The 20298-nt window shown below is 47.2% G+C and overlaps 1 protein-coding gene across 11 annotated transcripts; it reads right to left on the reverse strand.

Annotated features, from left to right (window-relative positions):
• Positions 1 to 172: 172 nt before the first annotated feature.
• On the reverse strand, positions 173 to 19729 carry abi1a (abl-interactor 1a). Of its 11 annotated transcripts, XM_076047447.1 has the most exons (12): positions 19507 to 19729; positions 13366 to 13533; positions 10250 to 10426; positions 7765 to 7779; positions 7090 to 7193; positions 6528 to 6680; positions 5105 to 5205; positions 4158 to 4274; positions 2803 to 3087; positions 1797 to 1892; positions 975 to 1160; positions 173 to 880 (listed from the first exon to the last, which is right to left on the reverse strand). In XM_076047447.1, exons 1-12 carry the CDS (start codon positions 19621 to 19623, stop codon positions 705 to 707), a joined length of 1695 nt encoding a protein of 564 aa, XP_075903562.1. In that variant the 5' UTR covers positions 19624 to 19729; the 3' UTR covers positions 173 to 704. The 11 variants fall into 11 exon arrangements, with proteins under 11 accessions (XP_075903562.1, XP_075903563.1, XP_075903565.1 ...); XM_076047448.1 differs by lacking the exon at positions 7765 to 7779 and having other exon boundaries at positions 19507 to 19728; XM_076047450.1 differs by lacking the exon at positions 4158 to 4274 and having other exon boundaries at positions 19507 to 19728.
• Between the last annotated feature and the right edge of the window lie 569 nt (positions 19730 to 20298).

A 20298-nucleotide genomic window follows, 5' to 3' on the forward strand; every position in this document is an offset into this window, starting at 1 on the left:
TGAATTTATTAAAAGAAAAAAAAAAAATGAAATATGGGGAAAAAAACTGAATATATCATAATGACTTTGAATGCTTAAAAGCCAAGGAATGTTTTGATTTTGAGAGAAATTGGGTTATTTTAGAGAAATCTTAATTCATTAAAAAAACAAAACAAAAACAGAGCATCTGCGCGCCATAAACAGGGTTTGGATTTATTTTGCGAGAACAGAAGTGAAGAGAGCACCACTAATGAAAACTATCATAGATTTGACATTCACTGAATTCACATGACATAAACCCTAGTGGCTGCATCTCACCATATATACAAACTGGCGGTACAAAACATTGCAACTGAAGAGGATGGTGACCCCGCCCCCTTTTTTAATTTGTTCTTTCAAACCTCAGATCCCGGTCTGCAAACAGGCCGACTGTCCTTCGGCTGCAGCTCCGACGGCCTGGAGCGAGTTGCACTCCATCTCATTAAGAAACACTATTTTACACATTCCATAAATGTTCCCCCACCCGCCCGTATAACACCCGAAAATAAACTAAATAGATATCACTTTTCATTTCATATGCAATTAGCAATGTCATTAACATTCTGTTACATCAACAAAAAAAAAAAGGGGGACTGTATGGTTACATATCAGGAGGGCTGCCAGTCTCTATGTGTTTCAGGGGTACGACTGAATAAATAAGACTGTACTGTCAGCATGAGGTCCCTTCAGTCGGCGTAGTGCATGATGGATTCCACGTAGTTGCCGGGGAAGAGCCCCGTGAAGCCGTTGCAGACCCCCTCGAACCAGCCATCGTCGTTCTTCTTGACCACGTAGATGATGGCCCCCTCGATGAAGCTCAGCTCGTCGTCCTTGTCCCTGGTGTAGTCGTAGATGGCCACCACTGCGAGCAGAAGACAGAGGGGGAGAGAGCAATGTTTAGGGGATTAAGAGGCCTCGCCGCTAAAGCTGCACCGGGGAGGCTGGACTCGGCGAACCTTTCTCGACGTAGTTCTTGGGCGCCCACTGCGGGTCTCCGTCGGCGTAGGGGTCGTTGTACTGCACCACGGCGGCGTCCTCCTCTTCGTAGTCGACGGGGGGCGGCGGTGGGGGCGGAGGCGACTCGTCGAACATCGGCATGTCGTCCGGAGGTGGCGGGGGTGGCGGAGTCGGGGTATCGACAACTGTTCGGGCAGACAATACGGTGAGAATGGGCCGCCAGCGTGAGCGCCCCCTCGTGCCGGGGGAGCGGGGACAGTTGGCGGAATCATGCAGGGATTGTTGAGAGGACATGCAGAAGGGTTTGCATGCAGGACGTCGGGATGTCTATGAGCTGGCTGCAGCACTGCGAGGACTTACTGAGAGAGACGTCACCCAAACTGCAGGTCAAGGCAGAGTTTGGAGTCTCAAGCATCCACACACAGAGTTTCATGTCTAAGTTTTTCTTTTTTTTTCTTTTTTGAAACCCACACCCGGCAATCGGGTGATTAGCTCAAGGTGTGGACAGTCAAGTCAATAAGTCCCACAGTCATGTCAGAGATAAGGTTTCTGAATGAACTGATAACTGTCAATGGAGAATCAACGGTGGTTGTTAAGTGGTGGAAATGATGTTCCTCTGTTGCTATGACAAAACAATGAATAAACAGATGAAACCATCTTAGAAATGACAACACAAAACAACTATCTTCAAGCGAGCTAACAGGAAGCAGTGATGAGGACCAGTGCATGCTGCTGAGTGTTCTGGAAAGGGAAAGGAGGGGCCGGGTGAGAGGAGCAAAAAAAGAAAGAAAAAAAAAGACCATCTTAGCCTCTTCACTTACTGCTCTCCTGCATTCTGGCCACAAAGCCAGTCAGAGGTATCTGTGGAGTGAGCTGGGGCATGGGGGGAGGAGGAGGAGGAGGAGCAGCGGCAGACACTGCAAGCCGGCAGAGAGATTAAGATGAGAGAGAGAGACAGAAAGAAAGAGAGGCAAAGAAAGCCACCATCAATCACCAAAACCACACGGGAGGAAGCCGACGGTGCACCGAGATCAGTAAACACAGAAGTGTGAGGCAGGAGAACAGCAGAGTGACAGGGGCAGCGAAGCCGAGTGCTGCGGTGCATTAATGAACCCGCTGGCCTGAAGACAGCAGCTATTTGCTTCTTTTCGCCTGCTGCGTCTTTTGCAGCAACGTTTCCGCAGCTTTAAGTCTGATCCCGGCCTTCTGCGAGCGTGACCAGGGTTCACATGGCCTCGCGGGACAGCTGGAGCACTGATGGCAGATTCTGCCTGATTGCTGACTGTCGGGCTAGCAGAGCAGCGGCCAGAAGGGGGCAGTGTTTTTCAAAGACATTTATGACTCAGAGCCTTGCGTCACCAACAGAAATCATGCTCAACCTTTTTCGGAGGGGTCACTGTTTAAACTGAGACAATGCATCCTGTGTCTGCCCAATCATGTCATGTTTATAACAGCAGGGGTGTAAAAACTACTAGTGATTAAAGTCCAGACAGTCAGTAATTCATTACAGAGGCTGTTGTTTGCAACATTTGAGACATTCTGCATCAATACCAAGAGTTGTTGGTTTTTTTTTTTTTTTTTTAAAACCCTCCGACCTGCACTTTCAAGCCTTAGTGAGAAGTCGATACATGTGACTCAGAATGCCGGCCTGACCTTCTAAGAGGCTCTTAGTGCCACGATGCCTGCTGCTGTGAAACACTGGTGTGTGTCTGCGAAGCTTCACTGGCTTTTTGTGATTGTGCATCACTTTCAAAAATAAAAACTGGGGGAGTGTTTTTGCTGGCTGACAGTGAATGCAGGCTGGAACTGGAGACAAAAGGGCCTTACTTGAGTTCTGGCCATAACCAGGGGTGCCTCCATTGACATGAGGCTGCTGCTGCTGCTGCTGCTGTTGCTGCTGCTGTTGCTGCTGCTGTTGTAGTTGCTGTAGTTGCTGCTGATGCTGCTGCTGCAGGGAGAACTGGGAATTGACGGAAGGCGCTCTGCGGTAGGTACCCGTAGCCGAAACCATAGAGACAGAGGAGTTGGAGGGGTTGTGCCGTGAAATCTGCCGTGAGATGGTTCCAAACTGGGACATTGGAGCTGGTCCCAGTCCAGGCCCAGCGGCCACGACTAGAGACACCCAGAGAGAGAGAGAGAGAGAGGGAGGGAAAGGAGGAAGGACAGGCAGGATGGGAAAAGGGGAGTTAAAAAAAGCAGAGGGGAGGGCACAGGGGGAGAAAAACAAGGCGGCAGGGCTGTTAAGTGATTAGAGCCCCGTATGCAAAGACAATTACCAGAGAAAGCAGATGAGCTGAGAGAAGTAACACCACAACAGCAGCAACTTTGGTTTGTGAGGGAGTAAGACACACCAGTTCAGTTCAGTGACTCACAGGTCAGCAACACTTGTTGAGCGTTGCCTCCTGCACCAACAGGCAGCCTCAGTCTATCAGCGACTCACCCGACAGGTCGTGAAGAAGTCTGACTGGCTCGCTATACGAGACAACTGACTAATCTGATCACCTTTGGAGAGACTAGACTAGATCCAGCAGGTTTTTCTTGTGCACGTCAGGTTATGCGGAAAAAACCTTTGGGGTTAATATTCTACCTTAAAGGAAAAGCACTTTTCAGAAGAGAGGGCACACGTTCATTCCATAAACTGTTGCAAGTGGTCGACAGTAACTCAGTCCAGGTCATGTGAGACTTATTTTCAACATAAAAGCAGATTGGATCAGACAGGAAAGAGGAGCACCACCACCACCAGCACCACCAGCAGGTGCAGCACTGAGGAGAATCACTTCCACTCACTCAGAGTCCAAGCAGGACATCTGTCACCTGCTGTTTTGCCTCCAAACAGTCTGTTTGCACTTCAAGCAAGATGATCAGCACTCGCAAAAAAATGGTTTCAATTGAAAAATAAAAAATCCAGCAGACACTAAGTTTCAATTCAATTTGCATCAATTCCTCGGACCTTCGCATGCAACCGTGCAGCCTGCAGTTTCAGGGCAGAACCAGGCCACGGCATGGTTACATGCGACGACAGAGTTGAGTAACAATCCAAATCTCTTGCTTGCAGTGCAAACAAACACGCTGAGACCCCCCAGCAGCTCTCCACCCAGCGTCCTCCACCATGACAGCGATCAGGAGAAAAGTCTTGATTGTCCACCAGCAGAGGTCCGCGGCGCGGCTGTCACAGGTCTCACCTGTAGGGGGCAGCGGTGGCGGCGGCGGGCCGAGGCCGCTCATTGGAGGAGGGGGAGGAGGTGGCGGTGGCGGGGGAGGAGGGGGCGGGGCTCCCAGAGGAGCGGACATGGGCGGGACTGAAAGAGGCGTTTGCATTAATAAACACAGAAGCTGTTTGTGGTTCACCTTCTGCACCTCTAACGCTGTTACGCAACGCTCTACTCAAGAACCCCGCCGGGACCCCACATGTGCTCGCGCACGGTTGTGGCATCTGCACGCACGCTATTCTGCAAAGAAGCGAGTATCCATGGCGACAGGGCTGCACAGAGCCGCAGTCTGTGTCTGGCACTGAGGTACAGTCCAAAAAAAAAAGAAGAGAGAGAGAGAGAGAGTGAGGGAGAGACAGAGAGAGACAGAGAGAGAGAGAGAGAGAGCGAGAGAGAGAGAGAGAGAGAGAGCGAGAGAGAGAGAGAGAGAGAGAGCTTCTTCTCAATCCTATTAAAGTTTAAGGCATCAGTGTATGGGAGCGTGTGTATGGTGCGACGCCGTGCAATGCGGGGCCTGTGCACGGTGCGATGTGGGCTGCGCTGTTCTACTATAAAGAGGCAGGCCCAACACAGCTTGGCCTATTTACACAGTGGGATAGAGAATCAGCTGTGCTAAGAGCACAAAGGGGCCTCCGTAATCCCTGTCTGCTAAACATAAGCTCCATGTTGCGAAGCCCCTCACAATCCGCAAACAGCAGCACATCACATTTGTGCCCGTGGTGATTAATGAGACTTGATTTGCACGTCCGCGACACTCAAAAGTAACACATCTCTCCCCTGGCGTGTGCGCTAACGCTAACCAGTGTTTGTCCTGCAGAGCACGGTTAATTGACCTGGAACGCGACGATGACGAATCATGACAACAATGCAATGTGATATACAGAGCAGATTTGTTTCTCCCATCCCCACGCGAGTCTCACCTGGCCCAGAGTTGGGGATGGAGGGTGTAGGCACGGCGATGGGAATGCCAATCCCGCTGCTGCCGCTGTTCTCCCTGCTGCTGCTGCCTCCGCTGCTGCCACTGGGGGAGCAACAGAGACAGGACGTCACGACACTGCAACCTGCTCAGACCGGACTGCACAAAAGCCTGCCAGCCTCAGGGTTGTTTTTTTTTTTTTTTTTTTTAAAGTTATTTAGTATTGGAGCAGCCAGTTAAGGGAAAAACAAAACACTGCAAATACTAATATGCAAGCTAAACATATATGAATGCATTTTGTCAAAACTAATGTCCTGAACTGTAGGAACTTCAATGATTATTTTCCACCTTTTGATTTCAGGACCATTAAAGAAAAAGGAAGTCAGTATGATTTTCATTTTGTGTGTGTAATAAAACTGGATGGTGGGTGATGACTGCTGTCAAGCATCGTCGAGCTGTGAGCAAGAGGAGAGAGTCGTGCCTCTGCCTCCAGCCTGGGTTTGACCTCGGGCTGGTAGATCAATGCCCTGCCTGGCTAAATCCCTCCTCTCCCACACTTTACTCTCTCCGTCGCGGGTTGGCCTTGATCCTCAGTCCTACTCCCCTCCGTTCCCCTCCCCCCCGCCTCTCGTCCTCTTTCATGGCTGCTTCTAAAGCCGACCTTCTTCCCTATTTTGCGTCCGCTCTCATGACGATCTCAAGAACACACAGACCTGTTTTCATGGCCTGGGAATTAAAAAATAATAACCAAAATAACAAAAACAATGCGTTCAGTTGTGAATGTCTGTCAATCGAGCCCTGTGGCTCCCCTGTTGGTGTCAGTGGGATGAAGGCTAAAAAACATATAGTAGATACTCGTGTCTTTCCTGTGTCATGCCCATGCTGTACTTTGCTCCCCCGTCTACACGCGGTCTAATCTCTGTGTAACTCGCCTGCTCCTCGGCTAACCTAGTTATCTATTTCCCCTTCCCCGTTCTACCCTCTTTGTTTCCTTTCCTTCCAGCTCCCCGCGAAAGTAGAAAAACACACGGTTACGCCTGTGTAAAAGCAGTTCAGGCATGAAATCGTCAGTGCGAGACGGATCTACAGGATGCTTGTGAAAGTAATCTCGTATTGATATATACACAAAAAAAAGGCAGATGCTTGTTATTACGTCGATGATCTGCATAAATAACCCATAGGGCAAAAAACAGAGGATAAATCATAAGCAGGTGGAAGCTACCTTCATAATGATCTAACCTGGCATGATTTCCTCACCGTGCTCCTGCAGTGTGGTGCACAGCAAGCGCTCTGTGCACTCAAGTCAGCGTCAATATTCATGAATGTAGGAATATCAACCTGTCCGTCATGCGTGTTTGTGACTGCACAAGCAAATCCGCACTGCGTTTTCCAATAAAGCAGATTCTATTTTTTCCTCCTCTGCCTACCTGTGTGTGCGCGGCCTTTGGTTGAGTGATGCTGTGCGTCCCGGGCTGTGCTGCTGCCCGTGCTGACTGCCCAGCCTGGCGGGGCTGGTCATGTAGTCGTTGGGCACCGTGGGCGGCTTGACCGGCTCCAGAGTCTTGAAGGGGGTGTTGCGTCTGGAGGACAGCAGGAAGTTGACTTTCAGATAGCGGTTATAGAGAGAAAGTTGCAAATGGATATAAATAGAACTGGACAGATGTGAATCGGATTTTCAAAGCAGCCTGGAAGTTTACTTCAGTCATGAAAGTGTGTGAGACAACAGGGTTCACTTTGGTGTCACAGCTGCTCCTGAACTAACAGATAAATCTTCCCAGGCTTCACGTTTTCCTTTCTTCATATCAGATTTCAACACAAGTAGCGAACAAGCATGATGATGTCCTGGGGCTTCTTGGTAGCTTGCTGACTCATGTTATCATTCAGAAAAAATTTAAAAAAATAAACTTGAGATTTTCTTCAATTATTAATGTTGAACAAACTTAAAAGGGTCGGCCTTGTGTACCCATGTAACTAAATTAAAAATCTTACCCAAGTGTGCCACGCCCAGACATGGGAGGGCTCGGCGGTTTCTGTGTCGGCGGGTTGGTCCTCGATAGAGTTCCCCCTCTGACTGACTGATTGTTTCCATGTTGCTGAGGTGAGAACAGAACAACAAACAGTTTTGGTTGTTTTTTTTTTTTAAAAAAAGGCAGAAAGACAGACAGAAATCCGCCAGACAGGGCAGTTGACTGCACATTGTTGTAGTTAAACAAATGGTATGACTAAATGGATGAGTGGAGATACAGATAAACCAGATTACAGGCTGCCCAGATAACAACTTTTCATGAAGTGCGCATTTCATTTTTTTTTTTTATTGTATTTCCATTCCACGTCTTCTTGCATAACATTCAATCAAAGGCTTTTCCAACCTCTTCGGGAGAGAAAACTCATTCGAGCAAAACTCAAAAAAAAAAATCAAGGCAATCATGAGTGTTTGTCTGGGAAGCCTACAAGGAATTAAATGCATTATATATGGACGACTACATGACATTTACACAACATGACAACACACACGGGTGGTCAGTTGACAGGGAAACATTCCTGGGTCTTAGTCTAAAGACGGGAAAGGACAACAACAACTACATGGACGAGGCGTGCCGTCGTGCCAGGCAGATTAATGACAACATCACAGTTAAAGGGCGTTGTGTGACGAACCAGACTTACCTTGGCTTTTAGCCACTTATGTGGGTGCAGGAGGGGAAACAAAAAAAACAAAAAAACAACAGACACACACACAGGACTGGTTAGTAAAAGTCAAAGTTTGCACCAGGTGAGGAAAATAACTCCTGCTGTATTTACACTGGATTAAACATTTAGCAACAATCCCAGGGCAAGTCAGCCACAAGTCGCTGGAGCAGAATAAAACACCACAGTGACCGTTGCTCTTTTCACCCAGACCTCACAGGGCCACACCCAGAGTCACAGAGAAGCTGCAGGGAAAAAAATGCAAAAATCTGCCGGCACAGCAATTGGGTTTCTGGGGGATAAAAGCCATAAAATAAAAAGATTTGTAGGCTAAGAAAAATAAACGACAAAGCGTCCGTTCGCACGGCTTGAACTGAGAATCTGGCTGGCCTGAAAGCAGCGTCGACAAAATGGATAAAACTCTGTGAGAAAATCTCTCGCCGAGTTCTGTTTACTCGTGCCAAGGAGAACGCTGAGCCAACACACACCAGCGGGGTTTGACAAACGCCAAGTCAAGTGGCTCATCTATAATGCAGCGTCCCTGGCGGCCTCTGCAGAGAGCATTGAAGCGACGCGAGATCAGCGGGGAGGGGAGAAAGTGAGGCCAAAAGCAAATGTGTAGCGGAGGTCGGAGAGGGGTGACACACACAAAAAAAAAACTTCCACCAGAAGCAGCTGCGCAGGGAGAGTTTCACACTCAACTTTCACTCGCCGCCTGTGATAAGAGGTGCAGGGGCGGAGGGGTGTGGCACGATGTTGCCGCAAAGAGAAGGCCGTCTTGCGCTGACACGGCACGTCTGACGTCGAAATTCTGGACAGGCAGGTTCAGATTAAGGCATTATCAAGTCCAAAACGGCTTAGCATGTCAAGCTGGGGTGAAAATATAGGGCAGCGCAGTCCGTCAGACTTGGGTGATTCTGTGAGGGAAGGAGGAAGCGGCACTGCGGGGTTCGACACCCTGGACAGAGTGCAACACGGATAGACGAGAACACGGTCACTCCAGGTGGAGGCGGATTGTCTCTGCAGTGATAATAATGACAACCAAAAACTCTTATTTGTATTTGCACTTGGACATTGTTCCATAATCTACGTACTTCCTCGGTTTGAGAACAATAGTGCTGGCTGGATTAAAGATCAGCTGACTGGAAGCATAAATCACATCTTTTGCATTCAAATTAATAAAAAGCAGCGAGCTGAACTGAACTGTCAGTTCAGTGTGGGTGTTGGAACATCCTCATCTGTCAGACTCCAGATTCCTGTCATAACTACAAGGACAGAGGTGATTAGAATTATCTGCAAGATTCATTTTCTGATCTGCTTCTCCCTTCATCACTCGCTGGGATGCGAGTACAGCTTTGTTCAAACGCACTTAATATGCAAGAGCTTGACGTTGCAGCCCGCGCATTAATTTTAATTTTAATTAAAACGCACACTTCAAGCCCAACCGGACCGGTGCAAAGACGAGCGGGCTACACAGCTCGCAGCAGGAAATTAACATTATTTAAACACCTATTTAAAGTTTTGATGCAGGTCGGAAACCAAATCAATGTCGAGCAACACGCGCGCGGTTTCGCCCAAGAGGACGGCTCCAGTGTAATTCCCTGCAGGGAGGATCAGGAGTGACAATGCTGGATGATAATGGTGAGCCTCTAATCCAATCTGGCCCACAGCAACAATTGACTAGCTGATCGATGGGCCAGTGGACATTGAAGGGGGAGAATGGACGTCACTAAAGGGGCTGCAGGCCTCAGGATATGATGTTATTACGGCGACTATCAGCCCAGCGACCTCTGGAGCGACTATTAGCATCAGACAAAAAAAAAAAAACACGATGCGAGTTCAGACCGTAAACAGTTCATCACATCCAAAATTGGATTTGCAGCTTTCGGAATGTACTGATGTGAAAATGAAGCGCAAATGAAATTTTAGCAGCATCAATCTCCTGCAAAGCTTTAAAGGAACGCCAGAATGAGATTGTGAGTGCGGTCTGAGTCCAGAGTGCCTGTTCAAAACGCCTCGCAAATTTCATCTCCACCGGCCATATTCACAACACTCCCAAGAATAGAAGCATTTTCAGAGAGCAGGATGATGTAATCCCTCCACCCCCAACATGCTCCCATCAACTCGCATTCAAACGTATTCCTCTAGGGTGAGAAGGGGAATGGGGGGGTGGTGGGCGTTTTTTGAAGATAAGAGAGAAGTCACCAGGGAAAGACTGAGAGCGAAGAAACGAGTTGAGTGTCAAGAAAATGCAGGAAGAGAGCGAGGAAGAAGGGAAAGCATCTTGCAGGGGTGACAGGAGGAGGAGGGGAAGAGTAAAAATGACTGAACGGACACGAAAGTGAGAGAAGAGACATGAGAATAAAATATAGTGCCGCATAAAAGAGAAATTAAGAGTAAACACAGCAGAAAATGGAGATATCCTCCACAACATGTGTAGTCGGGGTGAAACGTTGCTGCTCACCTTGACGCCGTGGCCGACATCGTCCAGAACGTTGTAGTCTATCGGCTTCCTGATGTACCTGACCGGCCGCTCCATGTTAGCGGGCGCGATGATCTTATGAGTCCTTGATGTGTTTTTGTTGGTGGTGAGGATGCCGATTTCCCGCCTGGCCACCTTCTCTTTGTGGATGTCCACCGTCTGCAGGGCGACAGGAAAGTCATCAGGACGAGGCGCCATCATTGAACCACAGGGAGGGTAAGTGAGAGAAGGACTTCAGGAGAGTGGCGTGCAGCACTTTGAGTGATTGAATGGTGAGGCGCGGCAGATGGTTGCAATGCTTTCACCAAAAGCCACCATTGTCAGACGGCACAGCAGCCAGAGCAGCAGAGTGTTAATTTGTCCAACATCACAAATAAAATTGACAGTGTCAGCAACATGAAGAGTATTTATTTCAGCTATAAATACTCTGCATGGCTCTCGCCTCCCCCTCCTTCCGCGTCAGCATTGGATTCGTAAAACGCAGGGAGCAAATTGCAATGCATTATTTATGTTGCATCGCTTTTCACTGAAATTGAACTGGCGTTTCATCAATTACCCCGAGTCCCTTCCAGAGGAGTTGGAAAGAAAACATCCAGAGCGCCAGCTCAATATGAAATAAATGAATTAAAACTTTTCAGCTGTTTTTCCCCTCCAACAATCACTTCTAAATGCACTCACTAGTGACTTCTTTCTATACAAACAGGAAGGATATTACTTCAAACAAACAATAGATCATAAAAACAGTATGATTGATAGTGGAGATAGTCAAAGATGCTCACTCTCTGAAAGGCTCAAACCAAAAGACAGGTGCTTCACAGATACATCAAAATTTACCAGTTAACAAATCACTTCCCGTGTGAACATCAAAAAGCGAGACTGATTTCTTTGCACTGCAAACCCTTTTACAGAGCGTCATTATTTGTCTCCCATCCCCGGCGGAGCATTCAGGACAAACTGCCCTCCCTCTTGAGACTGAAGGCCTCAGACTCAGACTACAGTTTTTCACAAGGGGAGTCCAGCCAGTGCCTGGAGGCCAACAGAGGATTCCTTTCATGCCACATCTGTAGCCGGACCCAGCGCCATCCCATTATGCTATACTGGGCCGCTGTATGGGTGGCGAAGACATGAAGCTCCATTTATCAGAAAGCAAACGCAAAAAGAAAGAAAAAGAGAAAGATCGGTGCCGGCGGACAGGGACGTGGACACAGCCAATAATAAGCCCTGTAAATGAGCAGACAAGCTCAAAAATAAAAATAAATAAAGATGTGATGACGAGCAGATGTGAAAAGGAGGATATGGTTAACCATTGGTAAAACTGGGGCTCTATTTTCATGGGTCTTGTTTGTCAGAAACAGCCGGTGGACAAATGGCGACCGCAGCCGAGCCAGGAGGGAAGTGAGAAGACGAAGTGAGGTGTGTGTGTGCGTGTGTGTGTGTGTGTGTGTGCTCATCTTTTTCTGTGCGCAGGGAAAATAGCCACAGCCCAACTCGCAGCTGTGCGAACGTCAAGGTGAACCACAAACCCTCCATTGTCCCTATTGAGGTCTTCTAGTCTTCTACGATTGAAGTTTCACATTGTCGACGTTGGAATTGGAGGAAAATAATTATCTGTAAAATCTTACACACACGCACGCAGGCACGGCTCCCTCCCCTTCATTACTATTTGGGCGATCACGGAAGGTTCTCAATGTGAGGCCTTTTCTTTGGTCAGACTCACAAAGCGCTCCCTGTTCACAGGCTCTTTGCAGCCACTTCACATCCTGCACCAGGTGGAAGGCCTGCGATGGCGCTCCGCTCCTCAGCCTCCATGCTGCCGTGGATCGATAAAGCAGCAAACGGGAGGAGGGCCAGTTGCACTGAGACAACCTGATCAATGTGTCGAACAGCATCAAACGTGGTGCTTGCGTACAGATGAGAACGGTGCGCTGGCCCGATGCAGCGGTGGGCTGAGCGTCGAGATGCTCCGTGTTAAATGAATACGCAACTGCAGGTTTGTTTCATCCGTCCAATCAATTTCCATCACTGCTCCTCCTGCACACAGTCTTGCAGGAGGGAGATTGTTGGGCACTTTTTATTCAAATTTGATCGTATGGCACAACATGGAATTAGGGATGTGTCACTGTCTCCATGAGAGAGCAGTCGTATTTAGAATCTTTTTCAGCAGTTCGACTCAGCAAAAAGCTTCTTGCTGCTGTGCAAATATTTCCTGCGGCGGAAAGTATTTGCTCTAAACTCTGCTAGGCATTCAACTGGAGACCGGTAAAACGTACAGAGGGGCAGACAAGTTCACGGCTCTGCCTCTTTATCAGCTAACTGGCTTGACTGCATTATGGGAAACACCTCCTCTCCTCCCCCTCCTGATTAATGGAAGAGCAACTGGCCATGGACTGAGAGTGTGAATTGCAGGAGACAGGAGACGGTGATGAGCACTCGGAGTGACGAGAGGAGTGAGAGTGATGTTTACTGTGCCGCGGTGGCTGAAACACAGCGTCACGTCTGTCTCTCGAATCCTTTCCCTACGCCGGGGAGTGTGGAGTTGCTGTGACCTTGTCGTCAAATAAACACTGTTTGTCAGGAATGATTGCCTCAAAGAGCAAAGGAAGTCTGTTTTGGAGGTTTGCACAGGGCGAGACTTTAACTTCTCATCGTTTATCTTCTCTCTCAAGCCCTCCAATCCGACCTTGTCTCTGGTGTATTGGAAAAGAATTTCTGGCGCTGGAAGGGAAGTGCTGAAAGACAAACTGAGAAAATGAGCCCGTCTGGCACTTTGTTTGATTTGTGATGACTTATGTTCACAACTTTATTCTATTAAATTTGTTCAAACAGTCTGGCGATTAAATGAATGAATCAGAGAGCGCGCGTAGTGTTATCTCTCACCCTAAATACCTTTGGAACTTGGCAGCGAGATTAGTCGGCAGGTTAGAAGTTGTAAAATCATCAGACTCATCAAACACCTGATAAGGTCTCGCACCTGCGAGCTCTGTGCTTTGTATATATATGTGTGTGTGTGTGTGTGTGTGTGTGTGTGTGTGTGTGTGTGTGTGTGTGTGTGTGTGAGAGTGTGTGTGTGTGTGTGTGTGTGTGTGTCCATCCCTCACCTGGGAGATGTGGTTGATGGAGGACTCCATCCGCCGCAGCTGGGAGGCCTGGATGTCCAGCAGCTGGAGCACATTGTTGGCTAAGGCATTGATCTGGTAGGCCACACTGGCCAGGGACTGTGTGGTGTAGGCTTTGGTCTCCTCCAGGGCTTTCCTCTTGTCCTGGGCCTGGAAGGAGATCACAACGGCACAGGTGAGGATCATGTTTGGGCTACAATTGCCGTCCGTTATTCCCTCCATTGTATTATCGACCAGAGAACACGGTGAAACAACACTATGAAAAAAACAGGGACTTCATGAGTGCTACTATATAGCATTGCCATATAATAGACGCAGCCATCATTCCTCCATCATGTCTTTTAAATACAACAACAGCCTGGCGGTTGCAAAGCGACCAAACCAAACAACACGCTCACCTCAAACAGGCTGAGCGCAGAGTTCCAAAATGAACCATAACACTGTAATGCTGTCTGTGGACTCCCTCGTACACCTCATAAAGATGAGTGCAGAGAGAGGAGCCCGGGGGGGGGGGGGGGATGCTGAGTGTTGATAACACTCGGCCAGGGGGAAAGAGGAACGTCTCTGAGGCAGCGGTGGAGCAAAAAAGCTGCACGTCCCACTGACGGCCGCACCAAACTAATCCACAACCAAAATCCTGCGGCTCAAAGTTCCTGACCTGGCAAGCAGCTGAGCTGCTCAGCCTGGGTCAGGTGAGAAGACGGTGACAGTGACAGTGACCGTGCCAACGGTTTCCTTTTAGCCAGGATCAAAGGGGCGGATGTGCTGTGAGAGACAGCAGCCTGGGGAAGTGGGCGGCTTCCTCCAGAGGGCGAGAGGCCATCTGTTGGTCTGAGCTCAGCATTGAGCAGGCGGAGAGGACTGCTGTTACTACTAATAACTGAGGGGGAAACAACAGGAGCCAGCAAAAACTGACTGCCATCTTAGGCTCTTCTTGCTTCTTGCTTTCTAAAGTGGGCGGAGAAAAGAGATTTCAACCAGACTGATGAGCAGCGCTGACCGTGCCGAGCTCACAGATGTGACACTTGATTGCACCGCCGGTGGCGGCGTCTCAGACTCCAGTTAAAGCCCTGCTGTTCCACCGCTCCACAAATCAGAGGTCAGCGCCGCAGCGGCCTGCAAATCCCAAAACTGCCTGGATTACTCAGAGCATTTTCTTGTCCGTCATCAAGCAAGAAAACCGACGGAGCGGAGTCACTTTCGGGAAAGAAAAAGTGAGCGGGAGACTCGGATGGGGGATGTGAGTGTACGACATCGCAGCTAAACGCTGAGCTCCCAGAGAGCTCTCAGTGCTCCAGGGGCCACTTTAACTCATATTTCTGAGATGAGCAAAGACCGAGAGACCATAATAATAATAAAAAAAAAAAATCCAGAGTGGCCCAGCAATAGACAAGCTGTCAGCGGCTCGTCTGACTTTAAAAAGCAACTCTAGAGGAATGTGTGTCTACAAGCCTGGGGGTGGGCGGGGAAAACACTGTTGTCACCGTCACCGGGATCTCGCTGTGCCGCTTCCTACATGTTTTGCTATGGGAGAGTATCTGCCTCCACTTTCAGCCTTAAAATAAAGAAGTTTAGACAATCATGAATATCAGTGTTTAATAATATACAGTCGATATAAAGAATCATCAAATCAAACAGGAACAGTACAGGACCAGTTTAAGTCCTTCTTTTGTTTTCTGAAGTATAAAAATACCACCAAGATGTTTTTCCAAAAAAAAAAAAACATCTTACTGGCAGGGGTGGGTGAAGACTGGCTAAAAAAGAAGAAGTGAGTTATTCAAGGCCTGTTGTCAGCCAGGGCGAAAGGTCTGCACTTCCTCCCCGAGGGCAGAGACTCTTCACCCTCCACCCAGAACGGCTGGAACAGGAAATGGAGAAAACCAGTGTCCTCCTCCTGACTGCCTCGCATGACTGAGGACATCTAGAGAAGTGAGACAAAACAGCGAGGAGCAGACCAGAGAGTATCGGCCCCTGGATACCAGGCAGCTGACAAACACATGTGTTTGTATGTTCCCAGCTTGTCCCGAGGGGAGGAAAGTCCGTGTTGGAGCACACATACGGCAGACTGACAGGAATGTTTGGAATTCCGCAACACGCCGTATGTCTATAAACTCTCATGTGAACTCCTGAGTAGAAATATTTCAGACATTTTTCGAGAAGATAAAAATGCGGCAACGATCGGCAGGGCGGCGTGGATACATTTAGCTTTGCAGAGCACCAGGGCTGAACCTGCAACAGGTCGAGTACTGACAAGACTGTGAACTGGGGATGGAGATTGAAATGGAAAAATAGCAGTTTAGGTGTCACAGGGTGCAGGTTCACACAGCACGGTGTGCTCAAAGTGACACTGCGGTCGGTGTGTGTGTCAAGATTAGAGAAAACCTGCAGGCTGCACTTTGGCAGCAAAGTCCCCCCACTTGTTATCAAAAGTCAGCAGTACGCCGTGTGAATTCATAATTCTTCTGGGGCCAGATGGAGGCTGACAGGGAGGCCACGAGGTCTAAGCTGACCTTGAAGAACTGCCAGAGCACAATTAAAAATTCCCTCGACATGTTGAGGGAAGGTGACACAGGAAGAAAGTCGGCACGCAATGAAAAGCCATGAACAACTTTTCCTTCAGTGACTTACTAATGGGTTTGTCCAGAGCAAAAAAAAAAAAAAAAAAAAAAAAGGCACTGAGCTGAAAAAGTTGTTTTTCGGTTTAATAAATCCGGCTCTGCATCTCAAGATCGGCTGCATATTTTTCACAGATATCAGTGACTCACAATGAGAGGTTAATCGACTTCACAAAACCTTCGCAGGCAGCCAGCACTGAACAAATCAGCCCAACAATTCTAGAGCCACCCGGCGGAGAGGGAGGAGTGACAGGTGGTCAGAAAGGATGAATGGGCCCGGCTGGTATGCTGAGAGCCGCTAGGCCTCGCCACACTGACGGAAAAACCAGGCCACTCCACACACACAGAGCGGGGGGGGGGGGAGAGTAAAAGAAGGACAGGAAATGAGGACTCAGTAACCCAGAGAGACAAAACCTGCGAGGAAAAAAAGATTACATTTGCCACCTGCTCTTATCCAGGAGAAACATTCACATCCAGTCCTCTGGGAGAAAAGGAGGACAGCATTACAGTGTCTGACCCACTAGCTGCAGGTGAGATTCAATCTACCTGCTCGTATAGGACTTGGAAATAAATTTAAAAAAAGCCTTAAGGCAACTGGTTCTGATTTGCACTGCGGTCCTGACTGGAAGCCACTATGTACTTGACCTCCCAGTGTTGCAACAACTGGTTGGCAGTCGGAAAAAAAGGAGCTTGCAGAGAAGACACTTTGGCACATGTGTTCAACTTCCCTTTGTAATACTTAACCGGTTCATGGCTCACATGATGAACTGATTCAACAAGAGGCTGCATGGAACAAAGATGAACATCCAAGTGAATTTTTAAAATGCATAATGTGTAATTATTGAGTCAGCAACATAAGAGGAAAATATGTTTGTGTCATAAAAGTGTTTATTACAAAAAGAAAAAACCCAAGCAAGCAGCATTGACAGAGGGATTTTTTTCAATGCTCTATTATTAAGCTACTTCCTGACATACTGAGAAGGTATTTCCAGGAAGCTGGCAATCAGTAAACATAAGACTGACCTCACACACATTTCTCAACAGTCGCTTCCACAAAAATAAAGTGGGCCAGCGATCCGACTGGGGTTAAATCAGAGGTTTTACCATCTGCTTTGGCTCGCTAAGCTTTTACAACTATCTACAACAGTGAGTCGCTTAGAAAGAAAAACCAAAAGTGCTGGTGTGTGAGCGCTGAAGGGACGAGCGCAGTCAAGCTGAGACATGTTGACGTGTGCGTGTGCATTTTGTATCTCTCGCCTTCAGAGAGAGCTTAATAAAAATAAAAAAAAAAGTGTGCTGTTCGTCTGACACCGGCTTCAAATAGAGCGGCCACATGTGCCAAGAAGCTGACAATCCCGCTTTTTACGTCAGCGCTTCGCACAAGGTGCCCAGCAGGGGGGATAAACCTCTACAAAAAATGAACAAATAAAAAAAAGGGAATGAATATTTTCAGCTTTTATGTAAAGCATACAGCTGGCGTGTCGACATCATCCCGCCCTCTTGAGTAAGATTTTCTTCCAATATGACTGCTGTTGCTTGGGACAGGGGATACAAGATTCTTGGAAACTGGAGATTGTGAGCTGGTCGCTGAAATATTCTGTTCCATACCTCCTGAGATTCTCCAGTAACCTTTGATCAATCTTTGAAATTGATTGTCCTTCAGAGGGCAGAAGCTGTGTGAGCTGTGATTCCCACTGAATTTAAAAGACTTGAGTCCAACATCTCTGTGTAGGGGAACAGTGCAACTTCTTTTCACGCCCCATGAATAAAAATAGAGATGATCAAATCCTTTTCAGATGTTGACCAAACAGAAAAGGAAACCCAAGGAAAATGTAGACACACACACACACACGCACACACACACACACACACACGCACACACACGCACACGCACACACACGCACACACACGCACACACACGCACACACACACGATCAAGCCTATGAGTCACCTGCCACCCCGCCAAGAAGTTCTATTCTGAGCCAGCAAAAATACCCTGAAATGAATCATTATTGTTATTATTATTACATTTTTATTATTCACGAGGTCCCTGTTGTCCCTTGAGGGAAACTAGTTTTCATTGCCACTGTCTTCAGCAAGTTCTAATACAGAACAGGGAAAGGTCTTTCTATCCTGATAAATAACTGGGGAAAAAAATAGATGTGGTTCTGCTTAAAAAGCAGCAGAAATGACACAAAGTGCACTTCTTCTATACACATTTTCCCCCTCTTCGTCCCCCCCCAAAATTATTTCGGGCCGTTACAATTCCAGATCATCTGAGGACGAGCGCAAAAAGAGTCCAAATTACAAGGAGTCCTTGGGGAGTGCAGCTGTAGCAGACACACCCTCTGTAGCACAGATAGGATGGGATGTCTTCCTGCTGAAAAATAACATTCCCACAAACACTGTTTGTCTGGCAATGTCGAGTCACAAAGCCTTTGTTGTGGATGAAATGAAAGCATTTGTGGCAACACGACAAGCTCAGTCAAGGAGACGTGACGTTAAAAGTTCCAGTCCACATTTTGTTTAAAGCAAAAAAAAAAAAAAAAAAAAAAAAAGTACAAAAAAAACTGTGACTTTGAAAGGGCAAGAAAAGGCTGGGTGAGATTTGCATGACATTGGTTTCCATCAAATATATATGTGTATATGTGTTAGACTTCCACTGAGCACCAAACAAGTGTTTTAAATTTGTCCCTCTCATCTCACAAGAGGTGTAATCATGCAAACCGAGCTGGGGAGAAAAGAAAAAAAGAAGAAAAAAAAAAGAAAAGAAAAAAAACATTCTCGAAAAACTAAAATTACAACGTCTTTACGTTAAGAACGTGGAATGCATGTCCAGTCAGCTTTGATACCACTGAGTGCTCACAGGTCTAATTTAGCCAAAACAGAACCCCTCTTCCTGTCCCAATGAGAGCTTTTCTCTCTCTTTCGTGGTATTAAGTTGTGCTTTTGAAAGGCTTAATGGACTGTAATAGACTTGCCTATACTAACGATGTTGCGTGAGTTAATAATTTGAATGCGAAATTAGGTTTCCCCCACCTACTGTACATTGTTGAGCACTGCAGGCAGCGTCAACGTCAAGTTAGGACAACAAGCTGCTCTTATTTTCTCGACGGTTCAATTACAAATCACATTTAAAAACAAAAAAGGATAGAAAACGCATTATATATCGCGGAGGGGGGAAAGTCCGACGAAACAGCGATGACAGCCGTTTTAAATCGACCAACTGTAATCACAAAAAAAGTAGACACACCCTCTGAATAAACGGAATAAAAATGAGCAGTGTGAGAACAGATATCAGCTGCCTAAACTGTTTCACAGAAGCTTTGAGTTCGTGTGAACTGACTATTATCTTAGCTCGAGTGTTCGGGGCGGACATGTTTATTCCACAACCGAAGCCCAGTTGCATTATCCACATTTCCTGTCCCGGGAACCACCGATTCAATCCCGAGCTTTTCCTCGACAAAAGCGGGTTGGAGAGATGTAGCATGTTAGCTAACTTACTCACCTGGACATAATTGTTCTCGCAGTAGTCCGCGACTCTCGTAAGGTTTTGGTAACTCTCCACCAGTGCATTTTTGCTTGCTGGAATCTCTTCCTCTAACAACATTTGTAGCTCTGCCATCTTTACATCTCTCGGCAGAGCTTCCCTTCCCTCTGCCGTCCTTCCCTTTGGTTGAGAGCGAGAGAAGCACCAGCCCCACTTCTGCCTCGGACAAAAAAAAAGAAAAAAAAACAGACCTTGGGATTCCAGCCTTGGCGTCACGTCGTCTCAAAGATCCTCGTTGCCAGACAGAGCAGTCACGACGTTGAGATACAAGATATCGATACAACTGTAACTGTAGAATCTTCGGGAAATATTTTATTTTAAAATACAGATATATGAAAACAAATTTTCTGGGAGATTATTATCTACTTTGGTGAATAGAGCTTAAAAAGGTATATGTACATTCTAGTATGTCCAACAAGTGCAACAAAATCAAATGTCACCGCAAAACTGTCGCCCAAGATGAGGTTCTTCACACATTTTAAGTAGTTAGGTCATTAATTTGTCACTGTCGACTGACACTGACATATTTTCAAGACAAGATTTCCAAAATAGGAAACCGTTGCAAGTGGAAAAATAACAATCGAAGTGAGAGCTCTCTTTTGTTTTCCATCCACCCATCCCAGTTGTGAAAAATCAAAGATGGAAGTCTGTCTGATGGATGATGGCTTTTGTAGTTTTTAGTCCAAAATCGAAAAAAAGAACGATTCTTATCAGTAGCGTATCATTATCAACACACATCATTTGATAACA

This window comes from Nelusetta ayraudi, unplaced genomic scaffold (genome assembly GCF_046127955.1).
Source record: "Nelusetta ayraudi isolate G7.1 ecotype Tasmania unplaced genomic scaffold, CSIRO-AGI_Nayr_v1 ptg000094l, whole genome shotgun sequence".
In the NCBI taxonomy this organism is placed as follows: domain Eukaryota; kingdom Metazoa; phylum Chordata; class Actinopteri; order Tetraodontiformes; family Monacanthidae; genus Nelusetta; species Nelusetta ayraudi.

Excerpts from the sequence above, each read along its gene's own strand:
- abi1a (XM_076047447.1), bottom strand. The coding sequence starts at position 19,623 with ATGGCAGAGCTACAAATGTTGTTAGAGGAAGAGATTCCAGCAAGCAAA. Across the intron at positions 6,681-7,089 it reads TCTGGGCGTGGCACACTTGG|ACGCAACACCCCCTTCAAGA; the intron begins GTAAGATTTTTA and ends GCTGTCCTCCAG. Across the intron at positions 881-974 it reads CAAGAACTACGTCGAGAAAG|TGGTGGCCATCTACGACTAC; the intron begins GTTCGCCGAGTC and ends TTCTGCTCGCAG.